This window comes from Castor canadensis, chromosome 15, assembly GCF_047511655.1.
Source record: "Castor canadensis chromosome 15, mCasCan1.hap1v2, whole genome shotgun sequence".
Taxonomy (NCBI): domain Eukaryota; kingdom Metazoa; phylum Chordata; class Mammalia; order Rodentia; family Castoridae; genus Castor; species Castor canadensis.
The window spans coordinates 67327055-67354877 of NC_133400.1; the positions used below are offsets into that span (position 1 = coordinate 67327055).

At 41.5% G+C, this 27823-nt stretch overlaps 1 protein-coding gene and 1 long non-coding RNA gene across 6 annotated transcripts in view; one reads left to right on the forward strand and one right to left on the reverse strand.

Annotated features, from left to right (window-relative positions):
- Positions 1 to 8235: 8235 nt before the first annotated feature.
- Positions 8236 to 25095, reverse strand: LOC141417496 (uncharacterized). Of its 2 annotated transcripts, XR_012442084.1 has the most exons (3): positions 24939 to 25095; positions 19251 to 19433; positions 8236 to 12903 (listed from the first exon to the last, which is right to left on the reverse strand). It is a non-coding gene; the product is annotated as an uncharacterized lncRNA (long non-coding RNA). The 2 variants fall into 2 exon arrangements; XR_012442085.1 differs by lacking the exons at positions 8236 to 12903; positions 19251 to 19433 and adding an exon at positions 19480 to 20997.
- The window catches only part of LOC109700328 (cyclin-Y), a 666198-nt gene continuing 651781 nt past the window's right edge, over positions 13407 to 27823 (forward strand). The window contains exon 1 of one of the 4 annotated variants that reach the window (XR_012442082.1): positions 13407 to 13530. Coding sequence is in view for 1 of the 4 variants with exons in the window: in XM_074056412.1 (XP_073912513.1) it covers positions 25684 to 25837 (154 nt within the window). In the remaining 3 variants the exon portion in view is untranslated. Of the gene's footprint in view, positions 13531 to 25590; positions 25838 to 27823 lie in introns of those variants that run through there. The other 3 variants (XM_074056412.1, XR_012442074.1, XR_012442079.1) reach the window with 3 other exon arrangements.

The following is a 27823-nucleotide window of genomic DNA, read 5'->3' on the forward strand; positions in this document are numbered from 1 at the left end:
CATTCCATGGCATGAATGTACCACACTTGGATGCACTTTTGGTTTGTTTGCAGGTCTTGACTTTTGTGAATAAAACTGTCATAAGTATTGCTGGCTTCTTTGCATTAAGTAAATATTTTCCGGCATAACATTTTGCTTTCCTTAATAAAATTTTCACAAGTCATCCTTTTCCTTTTATCCTTTCTTCGTATGTATGAAGTAGATCCCTCCCTCCATCTCTCACTCCTTCCTTCTTTTTTTTTTTTGGCAGTGGTATTGGGGACTGAACCCAGGGCTTGTACTTGCAAATGGTCTACCACTTGAGCTACTTCCTCAATCTCTGTTTTATAATTAGAATGCTTAGTGCTTAGTCCATATTCATTTAATATAATTATTGACATGGTTAAATTTAAATCTTATGTCTTGTTACTTATTTTCTATAGCCCCATTTGATTTTCTTTTTTCTTCTGTGCTTGACTTTTTGGATTAATTGAGCAATATCTCAATATCTCATTTTACCCCCCCCCCTTATTGGCTAATAAAACTGTTTTATTTTTTAATGGCTGCTGTAAGATTTAAGGTATACATCATCTTCAGTTCATTAGTGTGCCTTCAAGTAATACTACATCACTTCAATAATGTAGCACTTTTTTTTGTTTGTTTTTTGGTGACACTGGGGTTTGAACTCAGGGCTTCGTGCTTGCTAATTATCACCCTACCACTTGAGCCACTCCACCAGCCCAATGCCGTGCTTTTGTATACTTCCAAGACTTCTCTGCTCTTTCTGGCCAGAACTTGAACATCTCACAGATCTCCGTGAACTGTGGGGTTGTTCATTTTATAATTCTCTCATAGATGCTCTTTGCCTGGTCTCACAGAGTTTCTCTCTGTCAATGTGTCCAAGATGCTAGAAGTTCCTTATGCAGATTTTTAATTCTTGCTTTTCTAGCTTACTTGTCTCTAGTATCCTGCACACTCCAGGGGTGCCTGTGCCTCTCTGAGTCTGACCTCTGTCTCCTCTGCTTAGCAATTCAGCTTGAGTCACCCCTCACCCCCACCCCCAGTCACAGTCTGTGAAGTAGCTGCAGGACGAAAGCTGGGCGGTTATAGGCCTTGCCTTGTTTCACTTCTCTCCAGTTTATAGCTCTGCTTTGTCTGTTGTTCAATGTCAGAAAACAATCATTTCATATATCTTCTCTAGTGTCTTATTGTTTGTTGCACTCGGGCAAGTCCAGTACCAGTTAGCGCCCCATGCCCAGAAGCAGTAGTGTTCTTTCTGGTTGCATTTCTATTTCTTACAACTTTATTTTTACATTTGCTTACACAACTACTTTCCATTTATCATTACCATGTGGTTCATTGAAATCAATGTTGATACGTTTCTTCTAATGATTACTTTCCTCTGTTGGTCAAATGTGGTTGCAGACATGCTGCTCGTAGCATTTTAAAAGTAAATACGAAGTTTTCTCAGACTTGTACTACCAGGTCTATTATTTAGTCAAGACAGTATTTACCTTATTTTCATTATTAATGAGCATTTAGTGTCTATAGTTAAGCCAGGCTTTAAATCGATAAGAATGTGATACAAAAGAACAGAAAAAGCATTCTCTCTGAGTGACTTCAGTATTGTGGAGAAGTGTTAGCTTTGAGTCCTGTCATGGGAAAGAAATAGACTCATGCTACCTTTATGGAACCAGTGAGAAGCCTTTCTTAAGATTTTACAGTAAAAAAAGAAAGCATGTTTCATGCATGTTGTCTTCATAACTAGGAAATTTTATATAAAATTTATATATATACATATATATATATGGCCTAAACTTTAGTTCAACTTTACTTTCTCTCTAACTACTGTTATTAGAAACCAGGATTAAATGTCCAAGTGTCAAATCACTGGTAAAGCAATGAATGTTATTTATCGCACAGCCATGGGAAACAGCAAATACCTACTTAAGGGCTTAATATTTTAAAAACCTTTTTTAGGCACTGTTTGCAGGAATAAGACCCTATTCTTACTGATAAAGGCCCATTTATGCAATCCTCTGGGCACATGACTCTTAGTGAGTCTTTTATTTCTTTTTTCTTGAATCTGTAGCCTCAGGAAATTCCATTATCCATGAAATTAGAAATAACTACCACTTTGCTAAGAAGAGCTAAGAGCCTGCTATAAGTTAATATTAAAATATATAATAAAGCTACTGAAATTAGAGCAGTGTGATCCTGACACAGAAGCACATGGACAGATAGATGATAAATTTTGCCAGACAGATGGATGGACAAGAAGATGGGCTGGAAATAAACCCATTCTTATATGATAAACTTTGTATTTCAAGTCCATGAGAGAAGGAAGAAATACAGGAGTTAGTGTGAAGACAAGTGGAGCACCATTTAGGGGAGAATTACATTTTTTCCTTCTCCCTATTTCTCCCCTCCCTCTCCTCTTTTTTGTTTTTTAACAGATGAGTTTTGGTATGTTGCCCAGGCTGGCCCCACACTCTTGCAATGGGGTGATTTCCTCCTACCTCAGCCTCCTGGGCAGCAGAGACTACAGGTGCCCATGACCATGCCTGGCTGAGAATTACATTCTTATTTCATAATACCCACACAAAAATGCCCATGTGGATTACAGAGCTAAAAATAAACATTAAATGCTTAAGATGAATATGCTCATACATTTGAAGGAGAGGGAACTAAGGCCAGAAAACTTAAAGGAAAAGATTAACTCATGTTATTTGCGTGCATGTGTCTGTAAGTGAGCATGTTAATTCAAAGGTGAAAAGAGCTACCCCAGACTCTAAGCTGTGGTTATTTTTAAGGGGTAGCGGGACTTCTACTTTCTTTATTTATGTCTCCTTGGGTTTTCTGCTTATTTTTCTTTTTACAATTAGTGTGTGCAATATAACTAGGACCATTTTTCATTAAAGAGAAATTAAAAAATGGATATTGCCACTGAGCTCAGTGTAGAGTTCAGCAGTAGGGCACCTGCCTAGTATGGCCAAGGTCCTGGGTTCCACCCCCAATACTGCAAAACAAAACAAAAGAAAAACCAGATATCACCCATGCATAACACAATGAAACACAGTAGCTAGCGTTTGCTGAGAGCTGATTATATACCAGCCCTGTTTTATGTGGATTTACACACTTAGAGCCCACCACGACCCATGATAAGTCCTGTTCTTATTCTTATTTTAAATAGGAGGGAAGATGGTTTAGAGAAGTCATAGCTAGTAAATGGTAGGACTATATTCATGCTCAGACAATCTGGCAGCAGAGCTGAGTTTTTTTTTTTTTTTGATGGTAGTAGGGTTTGAATTCTGGATCTCATGATCCCTAGGCAAGTGCTTTACCACTTGGGCCACACCCCCCAGCCCTTTATGCTTTAGTTATTTTTCAGATAGGGTCTTCCATTTTTGTCCAGGCTGACCTTGGAGAGATATCCTTCTATTTAACCTCCCACTTGTAAACAAGTGTGAGTCATCATACCCAGATTTTTTTTTTAAACAGGGTCTTGCATTGTACCCCAGGCTGGTTTCAAACTTGTGATCCTCCTGCCTCAGTCTCCTGAGTGCTGTGATTACAGCTGTTGAACTACGATGCCTGGTCTCAGAGCTGAGATCTTAACTATGAGACTATATTAACTCTCAGGACGGTAGTTGCCTAACCACAGGCATAATATTGCTTTTTCAACAGGTACATGTTCACTATGCTGAAACCTGACAGAATACCTAGTTATAAACATAGATTGAAAATAAATAAATAAATAAACATAGATTGAAATGCCTATCTGTTTTCATCAGCACCAGAAAGATTTATCTGAGACAAAGTGAAAGACTTTCTCAGTGTTTCTCAGTGTTATTCTGCAGTGGAACTGTTTATGCCTCTCCTAGGAGAGTGAAGATAAAATTAATGCCTTCTCTCTCATGCAGCTCATGACAAATCGTAATCATCATTTTGCAGATATTCTCAAACACATGGGATATTTGAGCCTGACACATAGTCTCTCCTTTTTGATCAGAGAAAGTTTTCATAGCCATCTTTCTGTTGCAACAGCAGGTTAATACTTTGATTTGGTTTTAATATTTTAAAATATTTTAAAACCAAGAAAAAAACTGCCAACTTAAGAGAAACAATTTACAGGACTCCCCTCCCCCCACCCTCAGAGCATCCTAGGATGAACAATTAACAGTTGACAAATTCAATCTATATCATAGCCATTGATAACAATATTTATTTCTCAATTATCAACAAAAGCAGAGAGGTCATGCCCATGGAAAGACAATCAGGCTGAATAGAAAGTTGCGTTTTGACAAATGCTAGTATAAAGGCTTCTTGTAAATACTGTCTACTCACTCTGCATAACCAAATGAATATTAATTAGGAGTTATAAAGACAAAGGAAAAGAGGAGGTAAACCATGTAGTTTATATTGTATTATAGCTCTCCCCCTGCCATATAACAAATACATTGTCAAGTTCACATGTATGTTGCTTTCTGTCTTCCCTGGGGATTTTGAATCTGACCAGTTGAGGTACACTGAGACAGGTTTAAATGCATCAATCTAAATTCCCAAGGTCAACACTGATCCTCTGCTGCAGTGTGAATTCCTTCAGCCCTTGCCAGCTTCCCTACAACCCAGAAGCCCAAGAAGGGTTGTAGAAAGCTCAGTGTGCAGTCACCCACTCCTGAGAAATTTGAGTGTTCAGTGATCGATGAACAGTTTTTCTTAGCAAAGAGCATGGTTTATGTGGAGATTTGTGGGAAACAAGGGTCCATGGCTTTCTTCCCCATTCTCATCACAGTCAGTCTGAGCTCCTTAGGAGGAAGAGAAGGACCATTCCTGATACCTACAGGGTGCCAGTCACAGTGGGGATTGTCCAGTGGGCGAGCTGCTGCAGAACACTGAGCAGAGACCATCATTATTTATTCAGTCAAGGTGGAAGGTAGTGCAGAAGTAGATTGGGGGGTGTTGACAGTAAGGTTTAGGAGGTTGCTATTTATAACCTGATAAATAAAGAGTCATTGAAGATACCCTTATGAAAAAAAGGCATTTTTTTCTTTTTAAAATTAAAAATGGGTTGGTGAACTTATTGTTGGGTTGCTCAACCTCGGCACTGTGGACATGAGAAACTAGGTAATTTTTCACCGTGCAGAGCTGTCCTGTGTATTGTATATGTTTGGCAAAAGTCCTGGATTCTCAGTCACTAAATACCAATTGAACTCTCCAGTTGCAGCAAAAATGTTCCCAGACATTGCCTAATGTTTCCTGCGGGGCAAAATTGCCCTGGTTGAGAACTGGGGGAAAGGCTGGAGGTTAAATGCTCAGCTCAGAGGAAGAGGAACCAAAACAAGGTCTTGGATGAAAGAGACATCATTTGACTTCAGAATAGTGACTTTTATTACTATTGTGTTGAGCTCAATATAGAAGTGTTGTGTGGTATTGAATTAAAAATCTAAGGGAACAATTTAATGAGGCATTCCTGTTTGTCTCTTCTGGAAAAATATGAAACTCACCCTTGCTTAGAGAAAACTGAAGCTGGAGTTGCCAGGAAAACGTCATGGCCAGTTGTCTGAATATATTTATCCTTTATGTAACTGGAAATACCAAAAATAACAGGCACCTTTTAATGAAAGTTGTCATTTTGTGTTCACAAAACTTTTGGTTTATTGTACAGGAGAACATTTTCTTACAGTTACTGCTGCAATTCCTCCCTGCTGAGGAATGTATTGTAAAAATTCATGCTGCTACCCTTTGAAATGTGCAACTAGAGGTTGTTACATCAAGTCAGTTTTCAGACAGGCATGGGGAAACAGGAATATGAAATACACATCAGATGCAAACAATTTGGTTTTGGCTTCAGCTAACAGTGAGTTCACTGTATCCCAGTGGTGTTGTGGCAGCATCTGGTGAAATGTAATTGTGTCAGAGCTGTTGTTGGCCTAGTTGAACAAGGCAAAGATTTGGCAGGGTTTGTGATGCCTATGGTTTGTTGCCATGGTTTCATTTTCTTAATCCTTTTTACTTTTTTGTCCCTGCAAGAAATAAAGTTTAGCCATAATCCCCACTTGTCTTTGAGTGTTGATGACTGAGATGTGTGGATGTTTCTAGGTAGATTTCCATTTGAAAAAAAAAATGTTTTTTTGGTGTTCTTTATGCGGATGACAGTGAGAAAAATTTCCTGATTAGGCCATTTAGAGGTGTTATTCTTAGAGATTATGTCCCTTGGGGCCATTCTGCCACTCTGACCCCTCACAACGTTTCAGATAGACCAGGTTTCACTTGTATCATTAAAGGGGTTGGTACAAGGAGCAGAGAATCCAGTAATATTTTTCAGAGTTCGTTCTTAAGGTTATAAAACATCCTGTGTAATTTTGCATTTGAAATTCACATTTTATACCCCACCTTGACTTTGGCACAGTGAGAACTTCAGCAGCAAGCATCCTGTCTTCCTGTGCCATTTCAGCCTCCCAGGATCATTTCTGTTGAGGAGAAGCCTCCCTAAGGGAGCATCAGCTCTGATGGCCTCTGGGCTGGGTTTCTAGCAGCCCCTTCCCTAGCTTTCAAATTCTCAAAGCAAAACTCCACTGTACTTAGGGCAGCAGCAGGAGCAAGTGTAAACCAATGCATGCATGTAGGCTGTTGGTCATCTGGAACAGGGAAGCACTGTTGTATGGGCTGTATGGAAAATCCTGGCCTCTCTAGTGTTCCCTTCTTTCCTGTTTATCATTCTCACCACTTCTCCCACATGGCCCTGTCTCTTTCTCCCTTTTCTTCTCTTTCCTTTCTTCCTTCATTTTCTACATAATGTAACAGTAGCAAAGTATCTGCTAGTAATCATGGCTTTGCGTGTACTTTTGGTTCTTTTTAGGATGCTCTTTAAAGGAAGTTTGCCAAGAAGGTGAGGGAAGTACTCTCTCAAGCAGCCACTTGCAAGCCTGTGAGACAGCTCCTAGGTACAGAAGAGGGTCACACCCATCTGTGAATCAGTGTGTGATTCCATCCCCTGGGGAGCACTCAATAGTACACAAAGCTGTTGGGCCAGACTGCAGGGCCTTAGCTCTGTTGCTCACTAACCTGATTGCCTTGGGGTAATCTGCTAGCATCTGTGCCTCTGCACACAAGGATGATAACAGCAAGTACCCTCCTCGGGTTATGGGAAGGTTAGAGTAGTTATAAATGTCAAGTGCTAGCTCATAGACCACAATCACCAAATGTCAGCTACAGGAATATCATTATCTTTGTCCTCAAGGACCTTGCAAACTAGTTAGAGATGGGATAACACATGTGAAAGGATTACAAAAATCAGTTGTAAACATTTAAGCATTAGGGTGTAAATGCCATGGGAGTTTAAAGAAGGATGAAGTTTTTCAGTGTCAACAGTGGTCAAACAATGTTAACAGAGAGGGAGATTATGTCAGAGCTGAAAGGTTGTTAAGTCAACATATATTAAGCATTTATTACATCTACTGATTATTCACACAATCTTGTGTTTACCATATGATATTCATTTTCCCCATCATGTTCCACGGATCTGAAGAGGAGGCACATTTATGATCTTTGTGCCAGGCAGCCGGCTAAATGACCCTTCCATACACTGGACCATTTAGTCCTTTCAGTGAAATTAGAATTAGGCTGTAACATTTCCATTTTCCACAGGAAAAAGTTGAGGTTCCGCAGCGGTAGTATGTCTAATGTCAAAGCACTAACAAATGGTAGGGTTGAGAATGGAGCACAGGTTATCTGATGGCAGATCTGGCAAAAGGAGTACACAGGATGTACAAGTCTGGCAGAGAGGGAGACAGAAAGAACTAATGAGATCAGTAGTCCAATGGGAACAGAGTGTCTATGGCAATCAGAAATAAATTGGGATTGCTATGGGGCGGGGGGAGTTTTGCTTAAAAAGGATGCCACAAACCCAGTAAGGTGTTTGGGCTTGGAAGTGGAAGCTGATACCAGTCCCTGAGCCTGGAAGTACGTGACAATGAAACATGCACTTACCAGTGGCGGGAGGCGAATGGGCTAGTGGAAGGAGGGAAGGCACACTTTCGCTCGAGACAACCAAGCAAAAGGAAGTAGGAGAGGTACAGGTGTGGGAGAGGCCCAGACTATGGGTAACAAAGAGAATAAACAAGGAAACATGAAATCTGTAGTATCCCTTAAGGAAATTTTGGACAGGTCTGTGTGACAGGTTAAATGAGACAATAAATGAGAGAGAACAGACACCATCTAGATTTCTTTTTCACAGAAAAATGGTGGTAGCTCTGACAAGGAAGGGGAAATTGGGAGGACAGGTGGGGAAGGATTCATTTTGAGGGGATCCTATAAACGCTGGGCAAATGGAAATTGGAGCATATATGAGAGGCCAAGGCTGGGGACAAAGATGTAAGAATCAGCCATATAGTGGGAAAGGACACATTGCAATGAAGTGGTCATGGTCATGGGTAGGAGCCAGATGAGGGAAAGTGCATGGAGGGCACAAGAATGACTACTTTGGAGGGTTTCAGGATCATCGGGTTTGTAGAAGGGACAGTCTTCTGCAGGAGACAGGTCACTGCAGCCCTCTGAGGCTGCAGGTTCTCTCTTGCCTTCCTGGAATAGGTACAGTGGGTTTACATGGTCTACTGTGTATGAAAGCGTAAAGACTAGAACATGACAAAAGCACATTTCATGGTCACTGTCTTTCAATCTCATCTCCAGAAACACATGTAGCTCCTCAGAGTATACCATTTTCACAAATTTCTTTATATTGCGGCAAAATCTTTGATGGGTTAAGGATTTCTTTTTATTATTTTAAGTCAGTGAAGTAGGAGGTATACAGTTAGCAATTCTTACAGATTCCTTTCTGGTCTTTGCCCACACAACTATCACTTCCTTGAGGCCCTTCTGTTTCTGGCCCTCGGGAACAACCACTGCTCTTACTGGCAACAGAGTCACATGCTGTACCTGCTAGAATGGGGCAAGTGCCTCCAGAAGATTCCCCTGCTGTGGCCTCTACCACACACATCCCAGCCAACCCACATACCACCCAGATAACTCAGAGGGGAGAGACACACAAAGGCTGGTTTTGTTTCATTAACAAGATTAAAGTAAATTTTGAGTTTTATTTTTGTTGGGCGGGAATCATTTTAAAGTATTTTTTCTGATTATGAAACATTCATTGTAGGAAATTAGAAAGATAAACAGAAAAAGGAAATTAAAAATGATGCAATTTTTTTTAATGTTATAAATTGTCCAAAGTTGTCTCTGTTAATAGGAATGAGATCACACTGTTTAGTAACTATTTTAACATTTTTATTGTGGTAAAATACATATAAAAATTTAGCATACTAACCATTTTAAGTGTACAGTTCAGTAGTATTAAACACATTCATCATGAGGTACAACCATCACCAACATTCCTCTGCATTTCCCTTTTTGCCTTTAAAGCTGAAATTGTACCCAGTGAATTATAATATCCCATTTCAACCTTTCCATACTCCCAATTCACGCACCCCCTTTTTATTGGCACTTCTGGAGTTTGCATGCTTGCTAGGTAGGTGCTCTACCCTTTGAGACATACCTCCAGCCTCTCAATTCTACCTTTTGTCTCTATAATTTTGAGTACTCTATCTCAAGTGAGTGGAATCATACAGTATTTATCCTTTTGGGACTATACTAAGAAATATTACTTTAAAAACTTAAAATAACATGGCGATTTTTGTGCTATTAAATACTATTTTAAAATGTGATTTTTCTGAGACAGGGTATTACATAGCTAAGGCTGTCTCTCCTGCCTCAGCCTCCTCCCTACTGCTGGGACTGCAAGTGGGCACCACCATACCTGGCTTAGAATGTGGTTTTTAATGGTGCATGATACTCTATTACATGGATCACAATTCGTTTAACAATCTGTTGTTAAATACTTTGGCCATATTTTACCTGCGTAGCAGTGCAACAGAGAAACAGAGCTGGCCAGGAGGTAGGGATCAGAAGTTAGAGGTACAGAATAATGTTTCCTGGAGCAGTCTCCAGAAGACAGAGTTCACTCAGTAAAATCTTCCCCTCGTTTGACTTCTCTTCTTGATGTAGAATGTGGCCCCATGTTCACCACTGCTGTGTATATCCCAAAGAGCTATGTCTTTAACCATACTCATGATTCTTTTGGACAAATTAATTGAAATAGAAACACAGGATTAACAGGTTTATTATAGTCCATGGCTTTTGATAAGTGTTGCAAAATTTGGCATTCAGAAAATTTGAATCAATTTATATTTTTAGGAGCAATGGAAAAAAATGCTTAGTTTCCTGAACAATCTGATTAACTTTGGGTGAAACCTTTTTAACAAATTTTTTTTTTTTTTTTTTTTGGTGGCTCAGGGGTTTGAACTCAGGATCTCACGCTTGGTACAATTTGAGCCACTTTGCCAGCCTGGGTGAAAGCTTTTTTAAGCAGATTTTTGAGCAGGAATACTTTTAACTGCTTAAGTTTACTGAATTAAGTTGTGCCACAGATATCCTGTCAAGCAATGTTTCCTACTTCTGAGTTTCTTTTGGATGGTTGTGAACCTGTTTGGGTTGTTTCTTTTTAAGACGACAGTATCAGCAATAAGGAGTAAAGTAGAAAGTACCAAGAAGAGCTGGTGGAGTGGCTCAACTGGTAGGGTGCATGAGTCCCTGAGTTCAAACCCTAGTACAACCAAAAAAGTAAAAAACAAAATGAAAGTTCAGAAAGTACCAAGATAGGGTATTACAGTCATAGCTGAGAATTTAATGATTACAATATTGAGGATGGTTTAGATGTCAATGATTGTACTGGATGACGTTTTAGATTACAAAGTATGTGGACCAACATTTAAAAAATATGAATTTCGAGCTGGTGGAGTGGCTCAAGCAGTGAAAGTGCCTGCCTAGCAAGTGTGAGGCCCTGAGTTCAAACCCCAGTGTTGCCAAAAAAAAAAAAAAGAAATTTATAAATATAGGCACATTTCTGGAAGATGGACAGGGCCAATTGCCTAATTCTTTTGTAACAGATTATAAGAGACTCCTAGATTTTAGGGAAATAGTGTCTTGATGTTTCAGTAGGATTTAATTTTAGCTCTCTCTCCATTCATGATACTGGCTGCTAATAAAATTTGGTAACATCAAAATCTAGTTGTCCAAGTGATTCCAGTGACTTAACACTAGAAAATGTATATATTATATAAATGCAGCATTAGCTTTTCTCTATTCCCATGTTATAGCCTAAGTTGTTGTTCCCCTTCCCTGCAAATTCATGTGTTGAAGTCTTAACTTCCAGTACATCTCAAAGACTGTAGGAAGCAGAACTTTAAAGTAAGACAGGGTAGAAAGGGCAGGTCCTTATCCAATATGATTAATGTCTTCCTGAGAACAGATTAGGACACAGGCAGACCCCACAGGGAGGACCATGTGATGATACCAGACATGACAGACACCTTAAGTAAAGGAGAACGGCTGTCCAAAGAAACCAACCCTACTGACACCTTGATCTTGGACTTCAGGCCTCTACAACTTGTAGTCTCTAGAAATAAATTTCTGTTACTTAAGCTACCCAGTCTGTGGTACTTTGTTATGGCAACCCTAGCAAATGAATGCATTGCGTTTTGTTAATTTCTGATTTCACCCAGCAAAGTGTATCATTAATATATGCTTTTCCATTATCAAAGTCTTTCTGTAAAAGACTTTCTTCTCAGTTCTGTTTAACATGTTGTTATTCCTTGTTTCAAGAATACTCCAAATGGAATTACTAACTGGTATAGTTGCATTGAACACAACTTGAGAGATAAGTACCAACACTGTTACGAAGACAAAGCTCCTAAAAGTCCTCAAATGATGCTTTATATTTAAAATGGAACGCAGCATAAATAAAGATTGTTGGGGGTAAGGATTCAGAGACTAGGAGAGACCATTCTACTCAGTCAACAAACATTTCTGATCATGTTATGCCCTAGGTCTTATTCCAGGAGTTGGAGACAGCAGTGAGCAAAAACCCAAAGGCTTGTTGTCGTTCTGCTGATGTCCTAGCTTTCAGATAAAGATACAATACCTATTTCTTCTCTGTTCTACTCTACTTGCATTATCAAACACCACACCTGTTTCATTTGATTTTCTGTGGAATCTGTTGGATTTGAATTTTGAATCAGGCCACTTTTGAGTTAGGACCAGGAAAATTCCAAGCTGTCTTTGAATGTGGGAGTCTGAGGCACAACAGGATGAAATTTGCATGGTTGAGGAGGGCATGTTTCCATGAAAGCTCTACCTTACCAGTTCTGGCTGGCTGGGTTGCCAATGTGGAAGATGGAGCTCTGCAGACCACAGTGTGGGCTCCCAGGAAAAGCTGTGTGAGTGACAGTGAGGTGAGGAAAGACTCACTTCCTGTCTTCACGGTTCCAGTTCCTGGGCAGATGAGCTCCATTTGGATGTAGCTGCTGTTTAGCAGGGGAAGAGCCATCTAGGGAGACTGTGCCCTCGAATGGCTAACTGTATGAGTACTATGGGTGTGAGAGTGATGGAGGTGTTTTATATCTTGATTGTGGTGATTATGGTTCCATGGGTCCATTGCTTTCTCAAGACTTATCACAATATATAATTAGAATGTAAACCGTGATGGTCATTCTGAACTGGGGTTGCCAAAAATGTGCCAAATTTTGTATCTCCAAATAAAATTTTTGTAGATAAGTTATATTTTTATAGATAGTTAATTCTTTACATTTTAATAGTATGCTGACACTTAGAATTTCAATCTCTCGGGGCTGAGACTGAGGTCCAAGGTAGAACCTGTGCAAGGCCTTGGGTTCAATTTCCACCAACAAAATCAATCAATTGATTGATGAGTCAGTCTCTTCCAGTGGTTATGTGAGTGGGACTGTGGTGATGCGGACATTCTCACTGTAGTCTTCAGAATACTGACTACATACAAGTGTGCATATATACCTATTATGAAGGAAAGAATCATTACAAAATATTCTTTAGGAAGACCACTCTTAAATATAACCCAGAATTTCTTTTATTCTTCAGATTCACCTCATAACCTTAGAGAAAAACTTAAGGCATGAAAACAGCATAGTATAATTAAAAAAATTCTTTATACATCTTTTGGATTTTTGGCTCCGGGTTTCTCACTAAGTCTCTCTAGAACACTAACACCTGAAATGATGCTTCCCTTTCTTGCTTCCAGAGAAAGGTGTACTGGTTATTTGACCATGGACCTTTCCCATGCTTACAGACTCTCTTCAATGGGGTTTTAGTTTGAGACCGCAGTAGATAACTAAGTTTTGTTGGTATAATTTTGTTGTATTGGTTTATTTGAATTTAAGAGATTTATCCAAATGCTTTGTTTATAGGTCTTTATTACCAATCAAAATAAGCTCCTATGTTGAGTATTTCCATAGAAATGTTGTATGTGTTGGATTGGTGCTCAGTCATGCTATTTAATTTACAGACCACAGCTGCACTATGCATCTCAAGGGTGGATGATGTAAAGGAGAAGTTTAACCAAGCAGCGGGAGACCTGGAGTCCAGAGTGGGCAGTAACTGAGCTGAATCTGGTCTACCAAGCAGGTACTGTAAGCCTCTCATCACCTACTTAGGACCAGGTTCCGAGGTATGGAGGTTTCTTAAAGGAATTTTGCCTACTTTATTGGGTTTGAAGTTATTTTTTTTCATTCTCCCTTTTGTACACCAAATATACATTTCTAAAAATCTTTCAAGTTTAGACTTTTGGAAAAAAATTTTTTTTTGGCAGTAGTGGTGTTTCAACTCAGGGCCTTATGCTTGCTAGGCAGGTGTTCTACCTCTAGAGCCATGCCCCCCAGCCCTTTTTTGCTTTAGTTATTTTTCAGATAGGGTGTTGTACTTTTTGCCCCGGGCCAACCATGAACCAAAATCATCCTACCTCTGCCTCGCAGGTAGCTGCAATTATAGCATGAACCACTATGTCTGGCTTATCTGTTGAGATTGGGGGAGTCTTACTAAGGTTTTACCCAAGCTGGCCTTGAACTATGATCCTCATATCTCAGCCTCTGAAGTAGCTGGGATTACAGGTTGAGCCACTGTGCCTTTTTCAATGGAGAGATCGCGATTTCCATTTTGGAGATGTTACCTTTGGCAATGTTTCAATCATTAAAAGGCAAAAATAAATGTTCATACAGCTCCCTTGCTTTCAGCTATAAGGAGTACAGCCTAGGGGAAAAGAGAATGGGAAAAGAGGAGTATGAAGTGGTCCTCAAAAGGACAGAATCAGGGCTGGGGTTATGGCTTGCCTAGTAAACACCAGGGCCTGAGTTCAAACTCCAATACTGCCCAAAAAAGGGGGAGGGGGATAGAATCTAAGTGATAGAATGGAAGACATCTTAGTTGAAGTGACATATACATCACTAATATAATCTTATAGTAAGATAAATAAAGTGGAAGGATAACATGTTCTATACTCAAAGGCAAAAACTGTAGCAGTTGATGCTTTTTAGCATAAGATTTAGGATTGTGTACACAATGTCAAAATCCCAGGTTCCCCTTCTCCTGCATCAAAACCATGACTTCCACTTGCTTCTTGGTCTTACAGCTATGGAGGTGGCTGGAGGTCCAGCTTGGGCTCTGTTCTGTCAGGAGCATGGATTTTATTCTACAATCCTTTGTTTTGGCAAAATGATGGTTTAGATTATCAGAGGAAAAGCATTTTAAGTAAAAGGACTTAGCTAGCATATTCTTTTTGGAGGGAAGAAATACATTATTTCTTTTGAAAATGATGCAGATGTAAAGTAAAGGAAAAAAAGGATGGAGGAAAATAAAATCAAATAACTTGTGTTAATTTGATGATAACCACTGTTAACAGTCTATTTGTGAATCTCCCTAACATGTCTCTTTGCATATATATTCATGTGGGCATAGTGTTTCATGAGTAGGTCAAATGGCGCAGTTTTGTAATCCGCTTTTATCTCAACAAAATTTCATGGCTTGCTTTATAACAATAAATATAGATGCACATCCTGATTTTTATGACTTTAATTCATTGCATGGAGCAGAATTTACTTGATTGGTCCTAATTTGTGGGTATTTAGTTGCATTCAGTTTTTCACCATTAAAAATTAAGTGGCAATCTTTAGCATAATTTAACATCTATGACTATTAATATTCCTTTCAAATTTTTTTTTAAAAATTCTTTTTAAATCAGAATACAGACTTGTGATCAGAGAAAACTATCAGGAAGAGGGAGTAATTTTCCTTCCTGTGGCCTTCCCCTTTTCACAGTATTCTAGCACAAACTTCAGTGGACCTAAGTCCTCTTCACCTCTCTGTTTACACTCTTTAAACACAAATTTCTTGCAGCAAAATTGTGAACTATACACTGTGGGAGGAGGGTAAGGCAGTGGGCAAGTGGTGTGTCTTCTCTGGGAATTTTACTGTTTCACCTTCTCCCTGTACTTGAAGCCTGTGTTTTCCTCCATAGTGGCTCCTGGTGCAACTTCCCCTCCAACCTCCCAGAGCAGTCCCGTGTAATCTAGCTCTTCCTTCCAGCTCTTGCTCCTTCCTCTCTAGCTCCTCAGAGCTTACTGGGTGAGTTGAATTAGGTTTATAGTACCAGGCTGATGTGAGAACATTTCCAGTATCACTTATCAAAGACGGGATTTTCAGACAAGTCCCCCAAAGAGGGCCAACTGGGAATTCTGGGCACCCTGTTATGCAAGGAGGCAAAGGGGGAGGGCTTTGCATCCTTAGGTCACAGGAGTGAGGAGTGCCCCTACTTTGACCAGCCTCTTTCCAGCCTGGTGCCATAGAAAGAAGAGCTATTCAGATGTTATGGATGACATTCTCAAATGGAAGACCCCAAGTCTCTGAGCTGAGGGTAAAAGAAGGGGAGGTAAGATAAAGACAGAAGTAGGAATTCTCATTTCTTTCTTTGCATCACCCATTGTATTTCTTGGCATTTGTCATATAGTGACTATTCAATATTCATTATAACTTAGCCTCATATGCTTTGCCAAGGTTAGGTTCCTACAAAATGCAGAAGTGTCAGAGCTAAGCAACTGGAAGAAGTCTCTGTGAGATCTGTAATCATCCTATCTCAGGCTGCTGAGCAACTTGGGGTATGGTGACACTACCTCATGCAGAACACCACATATATTACCAACTTTACCTGATAGACTAAACAACACCAAAAAAGTGTTAACACTGAAGCAGTTTGGAGCTTGGGAAAATGACAACATGCTGAGTAGTCAGGGTTAGAGTTAGATGAATATAGATTTTCAGTTGTATTGTTTCCCTATGTTAGCGGTGCAAAAATTTATTCTGGTCTGCCATCGGGAAATGGAGATTGAGACCACAATTTATCTGGAAAGTATCTTGGTGTTGTTAGATATTACCAGTCTTAGTACTGGGACAAGTCTGCCTCCCACTTCAGAATTTACTTGAAGAAATGCAGGTATAAAATAATACATGTCGATAAATGCTGTGATACAGGCATGTAAAAGTGCTGTTAGGAGCAATGGAAATTCATCTAAACACAGCTCAGAGGATGTCTAAAAGTTCTCTATGTTTGGAATACCAATAATGAAGCAATTATTAATGTAAAACAGTGTAGACTTTCTCCAATATTATTCAGCAATATTTTATCAGAAGATTTAAAAATGTTTCTTTTTTATCAAAATGACCTGGAAATTCTAATTCTAATCAATCCTTTCATGGAAATAAGCAGATGTAGACAAAAAGATCAGCATATAAAAATGCTCATCTGAGGACTGTTTTCTATTAGAATGAAAAACAAATGAGCCTGGAGGCAAAAGGGGTAGGGGGAAGGAGAAGAGGTAGGGGCAGCAGGAAGAGATAGCCCAAACCATGTATACACATATGAATAAATGAATAAACAATACAAAAATGAAAATCCATTAGGCAGGGAGGGGTTCAATAAATTATGATACACTAAACTAATGATTTGTAGTCACTGTAAATTAAAAAAAAAAACTTTAACTAGGATAGGGAACTATCTATGAGGCTATAGAACAAAATGGAGGCCAACATTTTTTTTTTTCTTCTTTAGTCCTGGGGATTCAACCCAGGACCTCTTGCATACTAGGGAAGCACTCTACCACTTGAGCCATACCCCCTGCCCTTTTGTTTGTATTTTTTGAGATAGTCTCTTTGAACTTGTGATTCTCTGAGTAGCTGGAATAATAAGCATGCGACCACCATTCTTTGCTTGGTTAAAATTTGTTAAATTTTACACAAAATTAGTATACAAGTGTGATCAAATGATCAAAGGAAATCTCCCACACCATTAAAAAGGGAAAACATTAACAAATTACTGAGAGTCAATATGAAGGAAATAATCATTATCTCTGACTCTAAACAGAACAAATCCAGTGGTGTTTTCTATGCTTGCACATCATCTCAGCAACAGACTCAAGGTTCTTTAACTTCTAAGATTTCAATGGATTTAGTCTTACTTAGTTTAATATGAAAGCAAGCATTATTTTTTTTCCTTAAAAAAATTTTTTTTTGGCAGTACTGGGGTTTATACTTAGGGTTTTGCCCTTGCCAGGCAGGCACTCTATCATTTGAGCTATGGCCTCGGTCCTACTTTTTCCTTTGAAACTGTTTTTAGTAGGAATCTAAATGAGATAATGAGTGCTTTATAGAACACAGTTTCTGTTGTTTTCTTTCAGATGGTCTGGAAAGTATTAGGTTATGTTTGTTCTGATATAAAGAGCGAATATTTGAAGTGAATGACTAGGTGATTTGGGCCAGGATTTCCTATCTTTGGTATCCTTGCCATTTGGGGCTGGGCAAATCCTGGATGGAGAACTGCACTGTGCACCTCTGTGGTTTAGCACATCACTGGCCTCTACCTACTAGATGCCAGTAGCACCTCCTCCTCAGTGGTACATGTAGGTGTCTCTGGAATGGGCAGACTGCCCCTGTATTCAGAACTACTGGATTGGAAAACTGAAAAATTTTTTAACAGACTGATATGGTCTACTGGTATGCATTGTTATATACACATACAGATACATATAACCACAGCGTATTTTTCTTCTGAAAGATTTGGTGTTTTCTAAAAGAGCTGTGGAATTCTAACTTCTCCCTTTGAGAATTATATTTTTACTCTAGAGTCTTTCTTCCTAATACAAGTCATGTCTAAGCTCTGAGAAGTACTAGCAGGGCCAGTTTTCTGGTTAATTACATTAAAGAGAAAGTATAAAAGGCAATAAACAATATTTATTGCTAATAGGTATCTATGAATCTCAAAAGAATCATGATGCTAATGAGAAAAATACTTTCTCAAAATTTCAATCTATAGGCTTGCCTAGTCTGCAGGTGGTCCTGGGTTCCATCCTCAGCACTGCCCCACCTACCCCTCCAAAAAACCCCAACAAACCCAAACCCTAAACAAACAGACAACAACACCCTATAGTAAAAGGGGATTATCATGAAAACTCCAACATTCTACCATCAGCACTAGCAATGCCTCACCCTACCCTGCCTCTAGTTCATTTCTGTACTTCCCTTATTGAGGAAAAAAAAATGGGGAGAAAGAAAAACAGCAGAGGCCTATAAATACTGAGTGGGGATAGAAAAAGGAGTATGTTCAGTTTAGAGATGCCAGGCACTGTGATGGTACTGTATGTTTCTTTCAGAAGCTCACAGCTTGGTAGGTAAGACAAAATAAATTGATGCATAAAGACAACAAAAGGCAGGAGAGAAAAGTAGCTTATGAGAGTTTTAGGGAAAACCCATGTGAGTTTTTTGTTGTGCTGGGCATGGAACCCAGGGCCTTGTGCCTGCTAGGCAAGCGCCCCACTATTATACACCCATGTCACATGAGTTTATGATCTCCAGTATGAAGGACAGGGAGAAAGCACTGCTGTGCTGAGCCTTGAAGGTTAAGTAGTATTAAAAAAATGCACAGATGGGCAGGGAGGAGGAATGGTGTTTCAGAAGTCAGACCAGAATGGCAGGTGCAAGAGTGAGTTAAGAGCAATTCTGATTGGCTGGAGAGAAGGCAGATGTCAGAGAAAATGAGAAGCTGTGGCAGACTCTAAGCAGGGGAATGACAGCACTGCCAGTTTCAGTGGGATCTACTTTGCTGCTCCTGGAGGCCCTAGGGCTGTTTTAATATTGAATAAAAGGTGCAGTGAATTTTGGGTTCCTTGGAGGTAACTACTGTGACGTAGAAGTAGTAAGTTAACACTTACTACTTCATCAGCTATCCTTGTTTTACTTTTGAAATGCTGTCAGGTTTTGTAATGTTGGGAACAGGGCCAGTTAACTAAGACATGTAAAAGTACCTGTCACATTTAAGTGGCAGCTTCCAGTTCTGGGAATACTTAAGGAGGGCTGCATTGAAGTCCAGGTTGACTGTCCAATCATCATCATTTTAGGTCTAGGTTCTGGAGCAAGAACAGGTGGTACTTGGCCTTTTAAGCTTGGTTTAACTTGCTCAGCAAGTGGCTTCAGTTCCTTCCATTTTCCTGCAAATGACATATTTTAATTTTTATGATTATTCATTCCATGATATATATGTGTGTGTGTGTGTGTGTGTGTGTGTGTGTGTGTGTGTGTGTGTGTGTGTGTGTGTGTATGCATCCATTGGTTGTTGGGCATCTCAGCTGTTTCCACATTTGGCTATTGTGAACAGAGCTACAATAAAAATGGATATGCAGGTATCTCTTGCATATTGATTTACACTCCTTTCAGTATATGTCCCAGAGTGGAACTGCATAAGGTAAGTCTATTTTTTAGTTTTTTGAGGAACTGTCCACTATACTGATTTCCATAGTGGTTGCACTAGTTTACATTCCTGCCAACAGTGTATGAAGGTTCCTTTTATTCCCCACATCTGCATCAGCATTTGTTTGCATTTTCTTTTTTCTTATTTTGGTGGGATTGGGGCTCTATGCTTGCAAAGCAGGTGCTCTACCACTTGACCCACACCTCCAGTCCACTGTGCTTTGGTTATTCTGGAGATGGGTATCTGAACTATTTTCCCAGGCTGACCTACAAATACCACTCCTGATCTCAGCCTCCCAAGTAGCTAGGAGTCAAATTGTGAACCACCAGGCCCTGGTTTGTTTTCTTGATCATTGCCAGTCTTACTGGGGTGAGATGGAATCTTAGTGCAGTTTTAATTTGGATTTCCTTTATGGCTAAGGATGTTTAGTGTTGCTTCTTATACTTTTTAGCCATTTGTATTTCTTCTTCTTAAAATTGCTTATCCAATTCATCTCCCCATTTATTAACTGGATTATTTGTTCTTTTGTTGTTTAGTCTTTTGAGTTCTTTGCATGTTCTGGAGTTATTTATTTGCTCAATAGCTGGTGAAGATTTTCTCCCATTCTGTGGGTTATTTCTCAATTCTGGAAACTGTTTCTTTTGATGCGCCAGATTTGAGTTTTAAAAATTTTTTTGAATGTTCACACAGACTTTACCTGATGAGCATCACTAATTCAAAAATCCAAAATTCGAACTAGGGATGTTATTTCCAGTGGGACTAATCTGCCCTTTGAGCAAGCAATGTCCTTTTGCCACCCAAAACCTCCTTTTAGCTTTGGAGCCTGCTTACTGCCTCCTTCTATTCTGGTTTCGACTTTACTATGGGGAGCCAAGTGTAAAAATGATTACCCCACAATGATTGTTCAGAGTACCTATTATCTGGGGCAAATCAGTGAAACTTTTCAAAATGAATACATAAACTCTTATCAAAGAGCAATGTCAGATCTTGGCCAGATGAGAATAAGGCTCAGATGCATGTAACTTGGGAGTTCAAAGTCACAGTGGTTTACACAATATAGTTTATTTCTCTCATGTAAAAGCTTATAAGGGCAGTGTCTTAGAACAGCATCCATCCAGAAGGTCACGAAGTGAATGCTAGAATTCCAGCCATCATACTCATATTCCAAGAAGCAGAAAAAAACGAAGACTCTTCAGAGCTTTCCTGGAAGTTTCCTCTCCAACCTCATGGACCAGACTTAGTTACATGACCAGCCATCTTCTTTGTGTTGGGAAAACTGTGGTGTTCCTCACAAAACGGAGGCTCTGTAATTAAGGAAGATGGAGAATGGGCAGGGGATGGGCACATGGAGGTCTCTGCACTCTGACCTATGCCTTTACCTCCTTGCTAGATGCTGGACTTGCCTTATTAAAAGTTCATCCTTGATATTGGGAGTACATATGTGTTTACCACTTCCATTTTTGATGTGCATGGAAGGATGAAGAAGAGTTTGGCAAGTGAGAGCCTGGGCTTCTTTTTTTTTGTTTGTTTGTTTTTGGTGGTACTGGGGTTTGAACTCAGGGCCTCACGCTTGCTAGGCAGGTGGTCTATCACTTGAGACACTACGCCAGCCTAAGCATGGGCTTCTTAAGGTCATTTATCTTGAAGATGTGGTGGATTCTCAATACTGAGGTAGATAAACCAGTTTCCAAGTGGGCCTTCTCCCAGATATCCAGAAACTAAGGCTGTTACCTGCTTCATTATGCATCACATAAACAAAGGCTTTGCTTATGGACAGAAAGTTGCTGTCTTCCCCATCCCCTTCCCTCATGGCGACCATCTTCCTTGCAATGTTGGAACATGATCTCAGAATCTTCCTTAACCCAATATTCCTGGAAGTTACCCTGGTCCAAAAGATTTGGCACTAATATTTAAATCTATTAGCCATTCTTATTTTCTTGTGGTAATTTTCATTCTGTCAGAGAATCTCTGGGTATTTTGTTACTTCACGGGAATAAATCATTGAGTGGAATTTTAGATACATCCACTGGGGATAAATGTAGATACTTATAGGTAGCAGGCTGGCATTTTTCAGACCTTACCACTGATTTAGTATAATTACCCATGTTGCAGACCTTTCAAAACCTGTTCTAGTGACATTACTGGACTTGGAGTTTTTCAAGGGTAAGATCTATATCTTATATCCACTTTTGTATCTCCAAGGTGCCTGGCTCAGTACATGCTCAAGAAACGTAACAGGTGACAGTTGGTTATTTTGGCTTTTCTACAACTGCCTTAGAAATGTTTTGAGTATCTGATATGGGAGACTGGCTACCAGCTGATAAGGGCAGCTATACCCTGAGCAGGCTTTTCTTCCTTCTGACTCTAGGCATTTTCTTTCTTTTGACCAAAGAACCAGGTACTGGGCTAACATGGCTCAGTATTTTCTATGTTCTCAGAGGTTATGTAGGAGTTGTGCAAATGATTGATTCATATTCCATACATATGAGTGTGCTTGATGCAAGGCTGCAATTATGCTCCACCTGATTCAATTAAGGTAGCCAATTCTTGTTCCCACCACCCCACCTGCTGGGGATGGAACCCAGGGCCCCACACACTCTAGGCAAGTCCTCTACCAGTGAGCTACAGACCTAGCTCCCGACTGGCTTTTGTAAGTAGATCTATTAAACCATGTAAGTTAATACTAATATTGTTTATGGTTTAAAGATACAATTCCCACAGAAAATTTTGTTAAAAAACAAAACCTACTACTGCTAAAAAGACCCGAAGGGAAGACTTAGTTCACTAACTTTCATATTTACCTGTTTCCAGTGACCAAATTCTTGAATAGGATTATGGAGAAAGAGTTCAGGAAAATAATTTCCAAATGAACTTTTGTTTGAGTATGGTGGGTATGAGTAAATCCAGGTTGATATTTTTTAAGGATGAACATTTTGCAACAGGGCCTTGTTGCAGTTCTCACTCCTTCCACATTCCTCTACAACCTCTTACCCCTATCTGGGCTAGGTCTACACTGTGTTGAGGAACTGTCCCTGCACTTAAGATTCCCAAGTGACCCAATGTTGGTGATGCTGTGATTAGATGCACACTTTCTACATGATGTTCCTCTTCAACCTTGCTCCCTGTGTTTTGGCTCAGAAAGGCGCTTGCTCCAGAGAAAGAACAACAATCCTCTCACCCCTTTATCTCTCTTCATGTAGAACTAGTCTTAAGCACTAGGTTCCCAGCTTCCATCAGAACAAAAGAGAGAAGCAACACCAAAATCTTTTCCACTCACAAATGTAGACTTTCCCAATCTGCTTCCCTTTTGTTCAGTGACACAGGTGGCCCCTGGGAGAGGGGGAGGCAGGAGTTCTGGAGGGGAATGCAGCTGAGCAGGGGACCTCTTAACATTGGATTCAGAACCAAGTGCAAAGTCTTGGTTTGACCATTTCTCAGGATTTTGGTCTTGAATAGGTTTACTTGTAACAGTTAAAGTGTCTGTATTTATAAGACAGAGTGACAGCTTAGTTTTGGACATGGAAAATACTTAGTACAGTGCATGGCATATAACAATCACCTTTTACTACTATCATTTTGGTGTCACAAAATTTTTCCTAAGGTGTCATTGTGCGTCAGGCCAGGGGCATCTCCGTCTGGAATTTGAAGTGTTTGTGTGTGTGTGTTAAATGTAGATGGAGAGGGTTGGTACCCAGGTAAAGCACTATTGGGACTTTAGCATCTATCTTTCTTCTTCAGGCCAGTTAACTCAAAGTCATATTCCTGAATAAGTCTAAAAGATGCCCTTCTAAGGGGATTATGACCAGATTGTCAAAGAGGGAGTGGGGGGTAGTAGAGGGACACTGTTGACCAGTGGCTGTACCTCACTCTGGCAAGGATACTTGGTTCTCCTGCCCCCCAGCCATGTCTTCCTGTACCTCTAGTTGTTCTTCCCAGTTAACATGGCCCAAGGACATACTTGAATGTGCAGCAGACAGACAGCCATGCTGTCTTTCCGCTAGCCCCTTTCTTTTGGTAAGGCCTTCAAACCTAACATTAACATAAATACACATTTTATGAATAAGGATCCTTTAATATGCCTGACTGGATATGCCATGCACATGTAGATCTATGATTGAATGCCTACTCTCATACAATGCCCCGAAGTACAAGGCAGCTTCCGAACAGACAATATGGGAATCTCTCGCCCAGTTCTCAGCCACTAACCCACACACTGTCATTGCATCAAACCTTCCTGGGAAGTAAGGTGTGCAGCCTTGATGATTTGTCCCATTGTCACCTACCAACCGTCTCAAGAGTTGCCATTCCTTAGAACTTCCCTCTTACATGTCTCTCATCTAGCCAACACTATTTCCCAAAGTTATCAGACGCTTAGTTCAACAAATAGCCTTCAGCTCAGAGCATTGAGTTTTCTCCTTACGGACTTATGTATTAACATTCCTGTGCAATGGAAACTAGATGTGAATTAAATAGATATTTTTTCTTTTTTTTTTGTGATGCTGGGGATTGAAGTCAGGGCCTTGCACATGCTAGGCAAGTGCTAGACCACTGAGCTACACCCTCAAAATGTTCCTTTTTTTTTTTTTTGATGGTACTGGTGTTTGAACTCAGGGCCTCATGCTTGCTAGACAAGCAAGCTACCACTTGACCCACTCCGCTGGTTCTTCAGTTAACTATTTACAAAGCCTTTGACAAGACGTAAACACATGACTGGTGATAAATACCATTACCCTTCCTCCTGCTTTTTAGTACCTGGATGTACCATTAACTAGTCCTGAGATCTTGGATGCCCCCTTTCACTCCATGAATCTTTCAGGAACTATTTGGAAAAGGGGTGAGAAGGTTGCTTTTGTCACCTTCTTCCAACAAAGAAGCAACAGTCTCACCAGCCTCGGGCTTCGGGGGCGGCAGGAGCGGATGGGGCCCGTTCACATGCCTTTCTTTACCTTAGAGAGCTGGCAGGGCCGTTCCCAGCACATTTCAAAGGTAAAACATGGGAGGTCAACCTCACATTAACCTCCAAGGAACTCATTAAAAACAGGGGTTATCACCAAGTCCTCAGCAACTTCAAGATAGGACAGCGTACTCCCACGTCAGGACCTAACTTCATTTAAATGTCTAATCCTAAAAAGTCAAGCGGCGCAGGTGGCCCCGGGCAGTGTCGAGGTCCCCATCCGTCCTACCCTCCCCGCGCTGCGCTCCCGCCGGCTCGGACCCCCGCGGGTTACCGGGAGGTGACACACACCTCGTCCGAGCGACGACACGAGGCGGAGGGAGCGGAGACGGGCAGAGAAACGACGAGGTAATGCCGGGATCCCTGCGAGACCCCACCGCGCGTGAGACCAGGGCGTGCGGCGATCAGCTCGCCCCTCCTGGCGGCGGATCTGCTTCCAGGGCACAGGGAAGAGGCGTCGACGGGGCGGGGCGGGGCGTCGACGGGGCGGGGCTGCGGCGGGCGGGCGCGAGGGCGCCGACGGCGAGGGCGGGCACGAGCATCCTCCGCTGCTCCGCGCGTCGCCTCGCCTGGCCTCGCTGGGCCCAAGGCTGCGCCCACGCCCGCCGCCCGCTCGGCGCGCACCCGTGTGTCTCCAAAGTGAACCGGAACCGCTTGCCGAGGCCATCACCGCCGCCGCCACCGGGGAACCGGGCTCCGACCGGGAAGCGGGTGGGGGGAGGCGGCCTGCGCGGCGCCGCCCGCCATGGCCGCGGCGGGCTGAGCTCGGCGCGGCGGCTGCAGTCGCGCTGACCGCAGCGCTCCTCCGCCGTAGACAGGCCCTCCGGGCCCCGGAGGCCGAGGGGAGCCGGGGCCGCCACTCGCTCGTCACCGTTGCCGCCGCCCATGGCGAGGCCCCGCCGCCGCCGCCGCTGCTGACCCGGCGGCCGGCCGGGGCTTCCGCCCTCCCCTCCGGCGGCGGCGGGCGGGCCTCCCTCCACGCCCCCGCCGCCCGCGCCCCGGGACCGACAGCTGCAGGAGTCGGGGGCCACCGAAGATGGGGAACACTACCTCGTGCTGCGTGTCGTCCAGCCCCAAGCTCCGGAGGAATGCCCACTCGCGGCTGGAGTCCTATCGGCCTGACACCGACCTGAGCCGCGAGGACACGGGCTGCAATCTGCAGCACATCAGCGACCGCGAGAACATCGACGGTGAGCCCCCTCCTGGTACCCGCGGCCAGGCTGCCCGGGCTTCTCCGCCGGTCCCGAACCCGTGTCCATCGCGGTCGTGGCCGCCTCACTGGGCGTCCGAGGTTCCCGTAGCTTCCGGGCGGCTCCTTGATGGCCGCCCAAGTGAGCGGCCGGGAAACTTTGCCGGCCGCGGCTCCCGAACCCCGCGGGCCCAGTGGGGGCAGGAGGTGGGGGACGTGTGTGTGAGCCGGTCGCGAGGGGACTCGAGCCGGCCACGGCTGGGGCGCCCCGAGAGCCCGGCTTCCTGGCGCTGTTGGATGCAGCCAGAGGCCAAGTCAGCGCGACAAGGGGGATCATGTTTGTTGTTTTAAAAGGGAATGGGATGGGCGAGCCTTGATGTACCTGAGGAGGGAGCTCCCTCAGAGAAGGAGAGTTGGCCTGAGTTACTTCCCCGGACACTTACAAGTTGACTCCACTGGGCTGTCCCTGCACCCCTCAGTCCCCTTAAAAAGTAAACCAGCCCCAAGAATCGGTCGGTCGGTTTGTCTGTCTGTCTATGTATGTATGTATGTATGTATGTATGTATCTGTCTAGGGGATGGTTGCAGGGTTGCAGGCAAATAGCTTCACCTAAGAATGCTTATAAAAATATCGTTTATGGGCTTGAATTACAGTTCTATTTCTAATTATCTGGGTAAATTGTAGTTTGGCTTTGAGTTCGTGTTAAAAAAAAAGTTAAAGGACTCATTATTATTCCGGTTTTGCAGCATCTTTATCAGCACTGCTTTATCAGTAAGTTCTGTGGCCTAAAAATATCTACAGAGGAGTAGGTTTACGCATGGTGCATAAAATAGTTTGCATAACTTTCAACTTAAAAAGACTTGAAGTTGGAAGTGCATTTTTATTTTTATTTTTTTAACTCTCAAATCCTCACAGCTAATTTAGTGGAACTGATCTGAAAAAAATTGTGTGAATGAATGGGCCAACTCCGTCTTCATTCTTGTTGTCTTTTGGGTGGAGCATTGCGTATACTGTGGAAGGCCACACTCAAATTGCTGAAGGAAAGGCCTTTCTCATTATTTGGTTTCCATTAATTTCTTATAAATGATAACTTCATCTTTTTAGGGTAGCAGTTTTATTAAATGAGTACCATAGATAGATATAGACATCTGGTTTATAGTAGGTGCTTTGTAAATTACAGTTCCAACATTATTTTTCTAGTGTTATTTTAGACATCTGTTATCTTAGTCTGCTCTTTAGATGTTTTTGAACTACAGTCATTCTTTAATTTTACAGGGTATTATGGCCAGAACTGCTCTATCCGCAAGTAACTGGAAGGAATGTCTAGCATTTAATAAAGATGTAACATTATATTTTAAAGGAAGGAAGAAAGGAACGAACAAGTTTATTGTACAAAGTTGTTACCCAGTCTTACTTGTACAGTGCTGGCAGGCCAGAAACATTTGGAAATAATTTTTCCTGTAGTTGTGCACTAACATTTGATGGACGCTTTGTATTTTAAATGGTAGATCAAAAACCAAAAAAAGAAAAATAAAAAGATGTTCATTTTAAGAGCCAAGCTGCATAGCATATTATTATTATAAGCTATAGTAAAGAAACTGGGAAAGTATGTGATTGTAACCAGCTATTTGGCATAGGACTTAGAAGGATTTTACCAGGAAACAATGGCATGGCGCATTCTTTCATTTGAAAGAAATCTGAATTTAATTTGTCAGGCATTTTTGAGAGAACATTAGGAAGACCACTAAATTTTGTTTTGCAGATTTAGGGTAGTTTGAGGGTATGTAGGGGGGTGAGGAGGGTTGCTAATGTGGGCTGTAGTAGCCTCTTGCTCCAGAACCCAGTTCGAATGATGATGCTAATTTAAAAGTAGGAATTCTAATTTTCCATTTAAACCATGTTATCTAACCAGCAGTTTTTGTTATTGGCTTGTTAGACTAGAAATCTTGGGCTGGGCCTTAGTATTAATCTGTTCATTTAAAGCGCT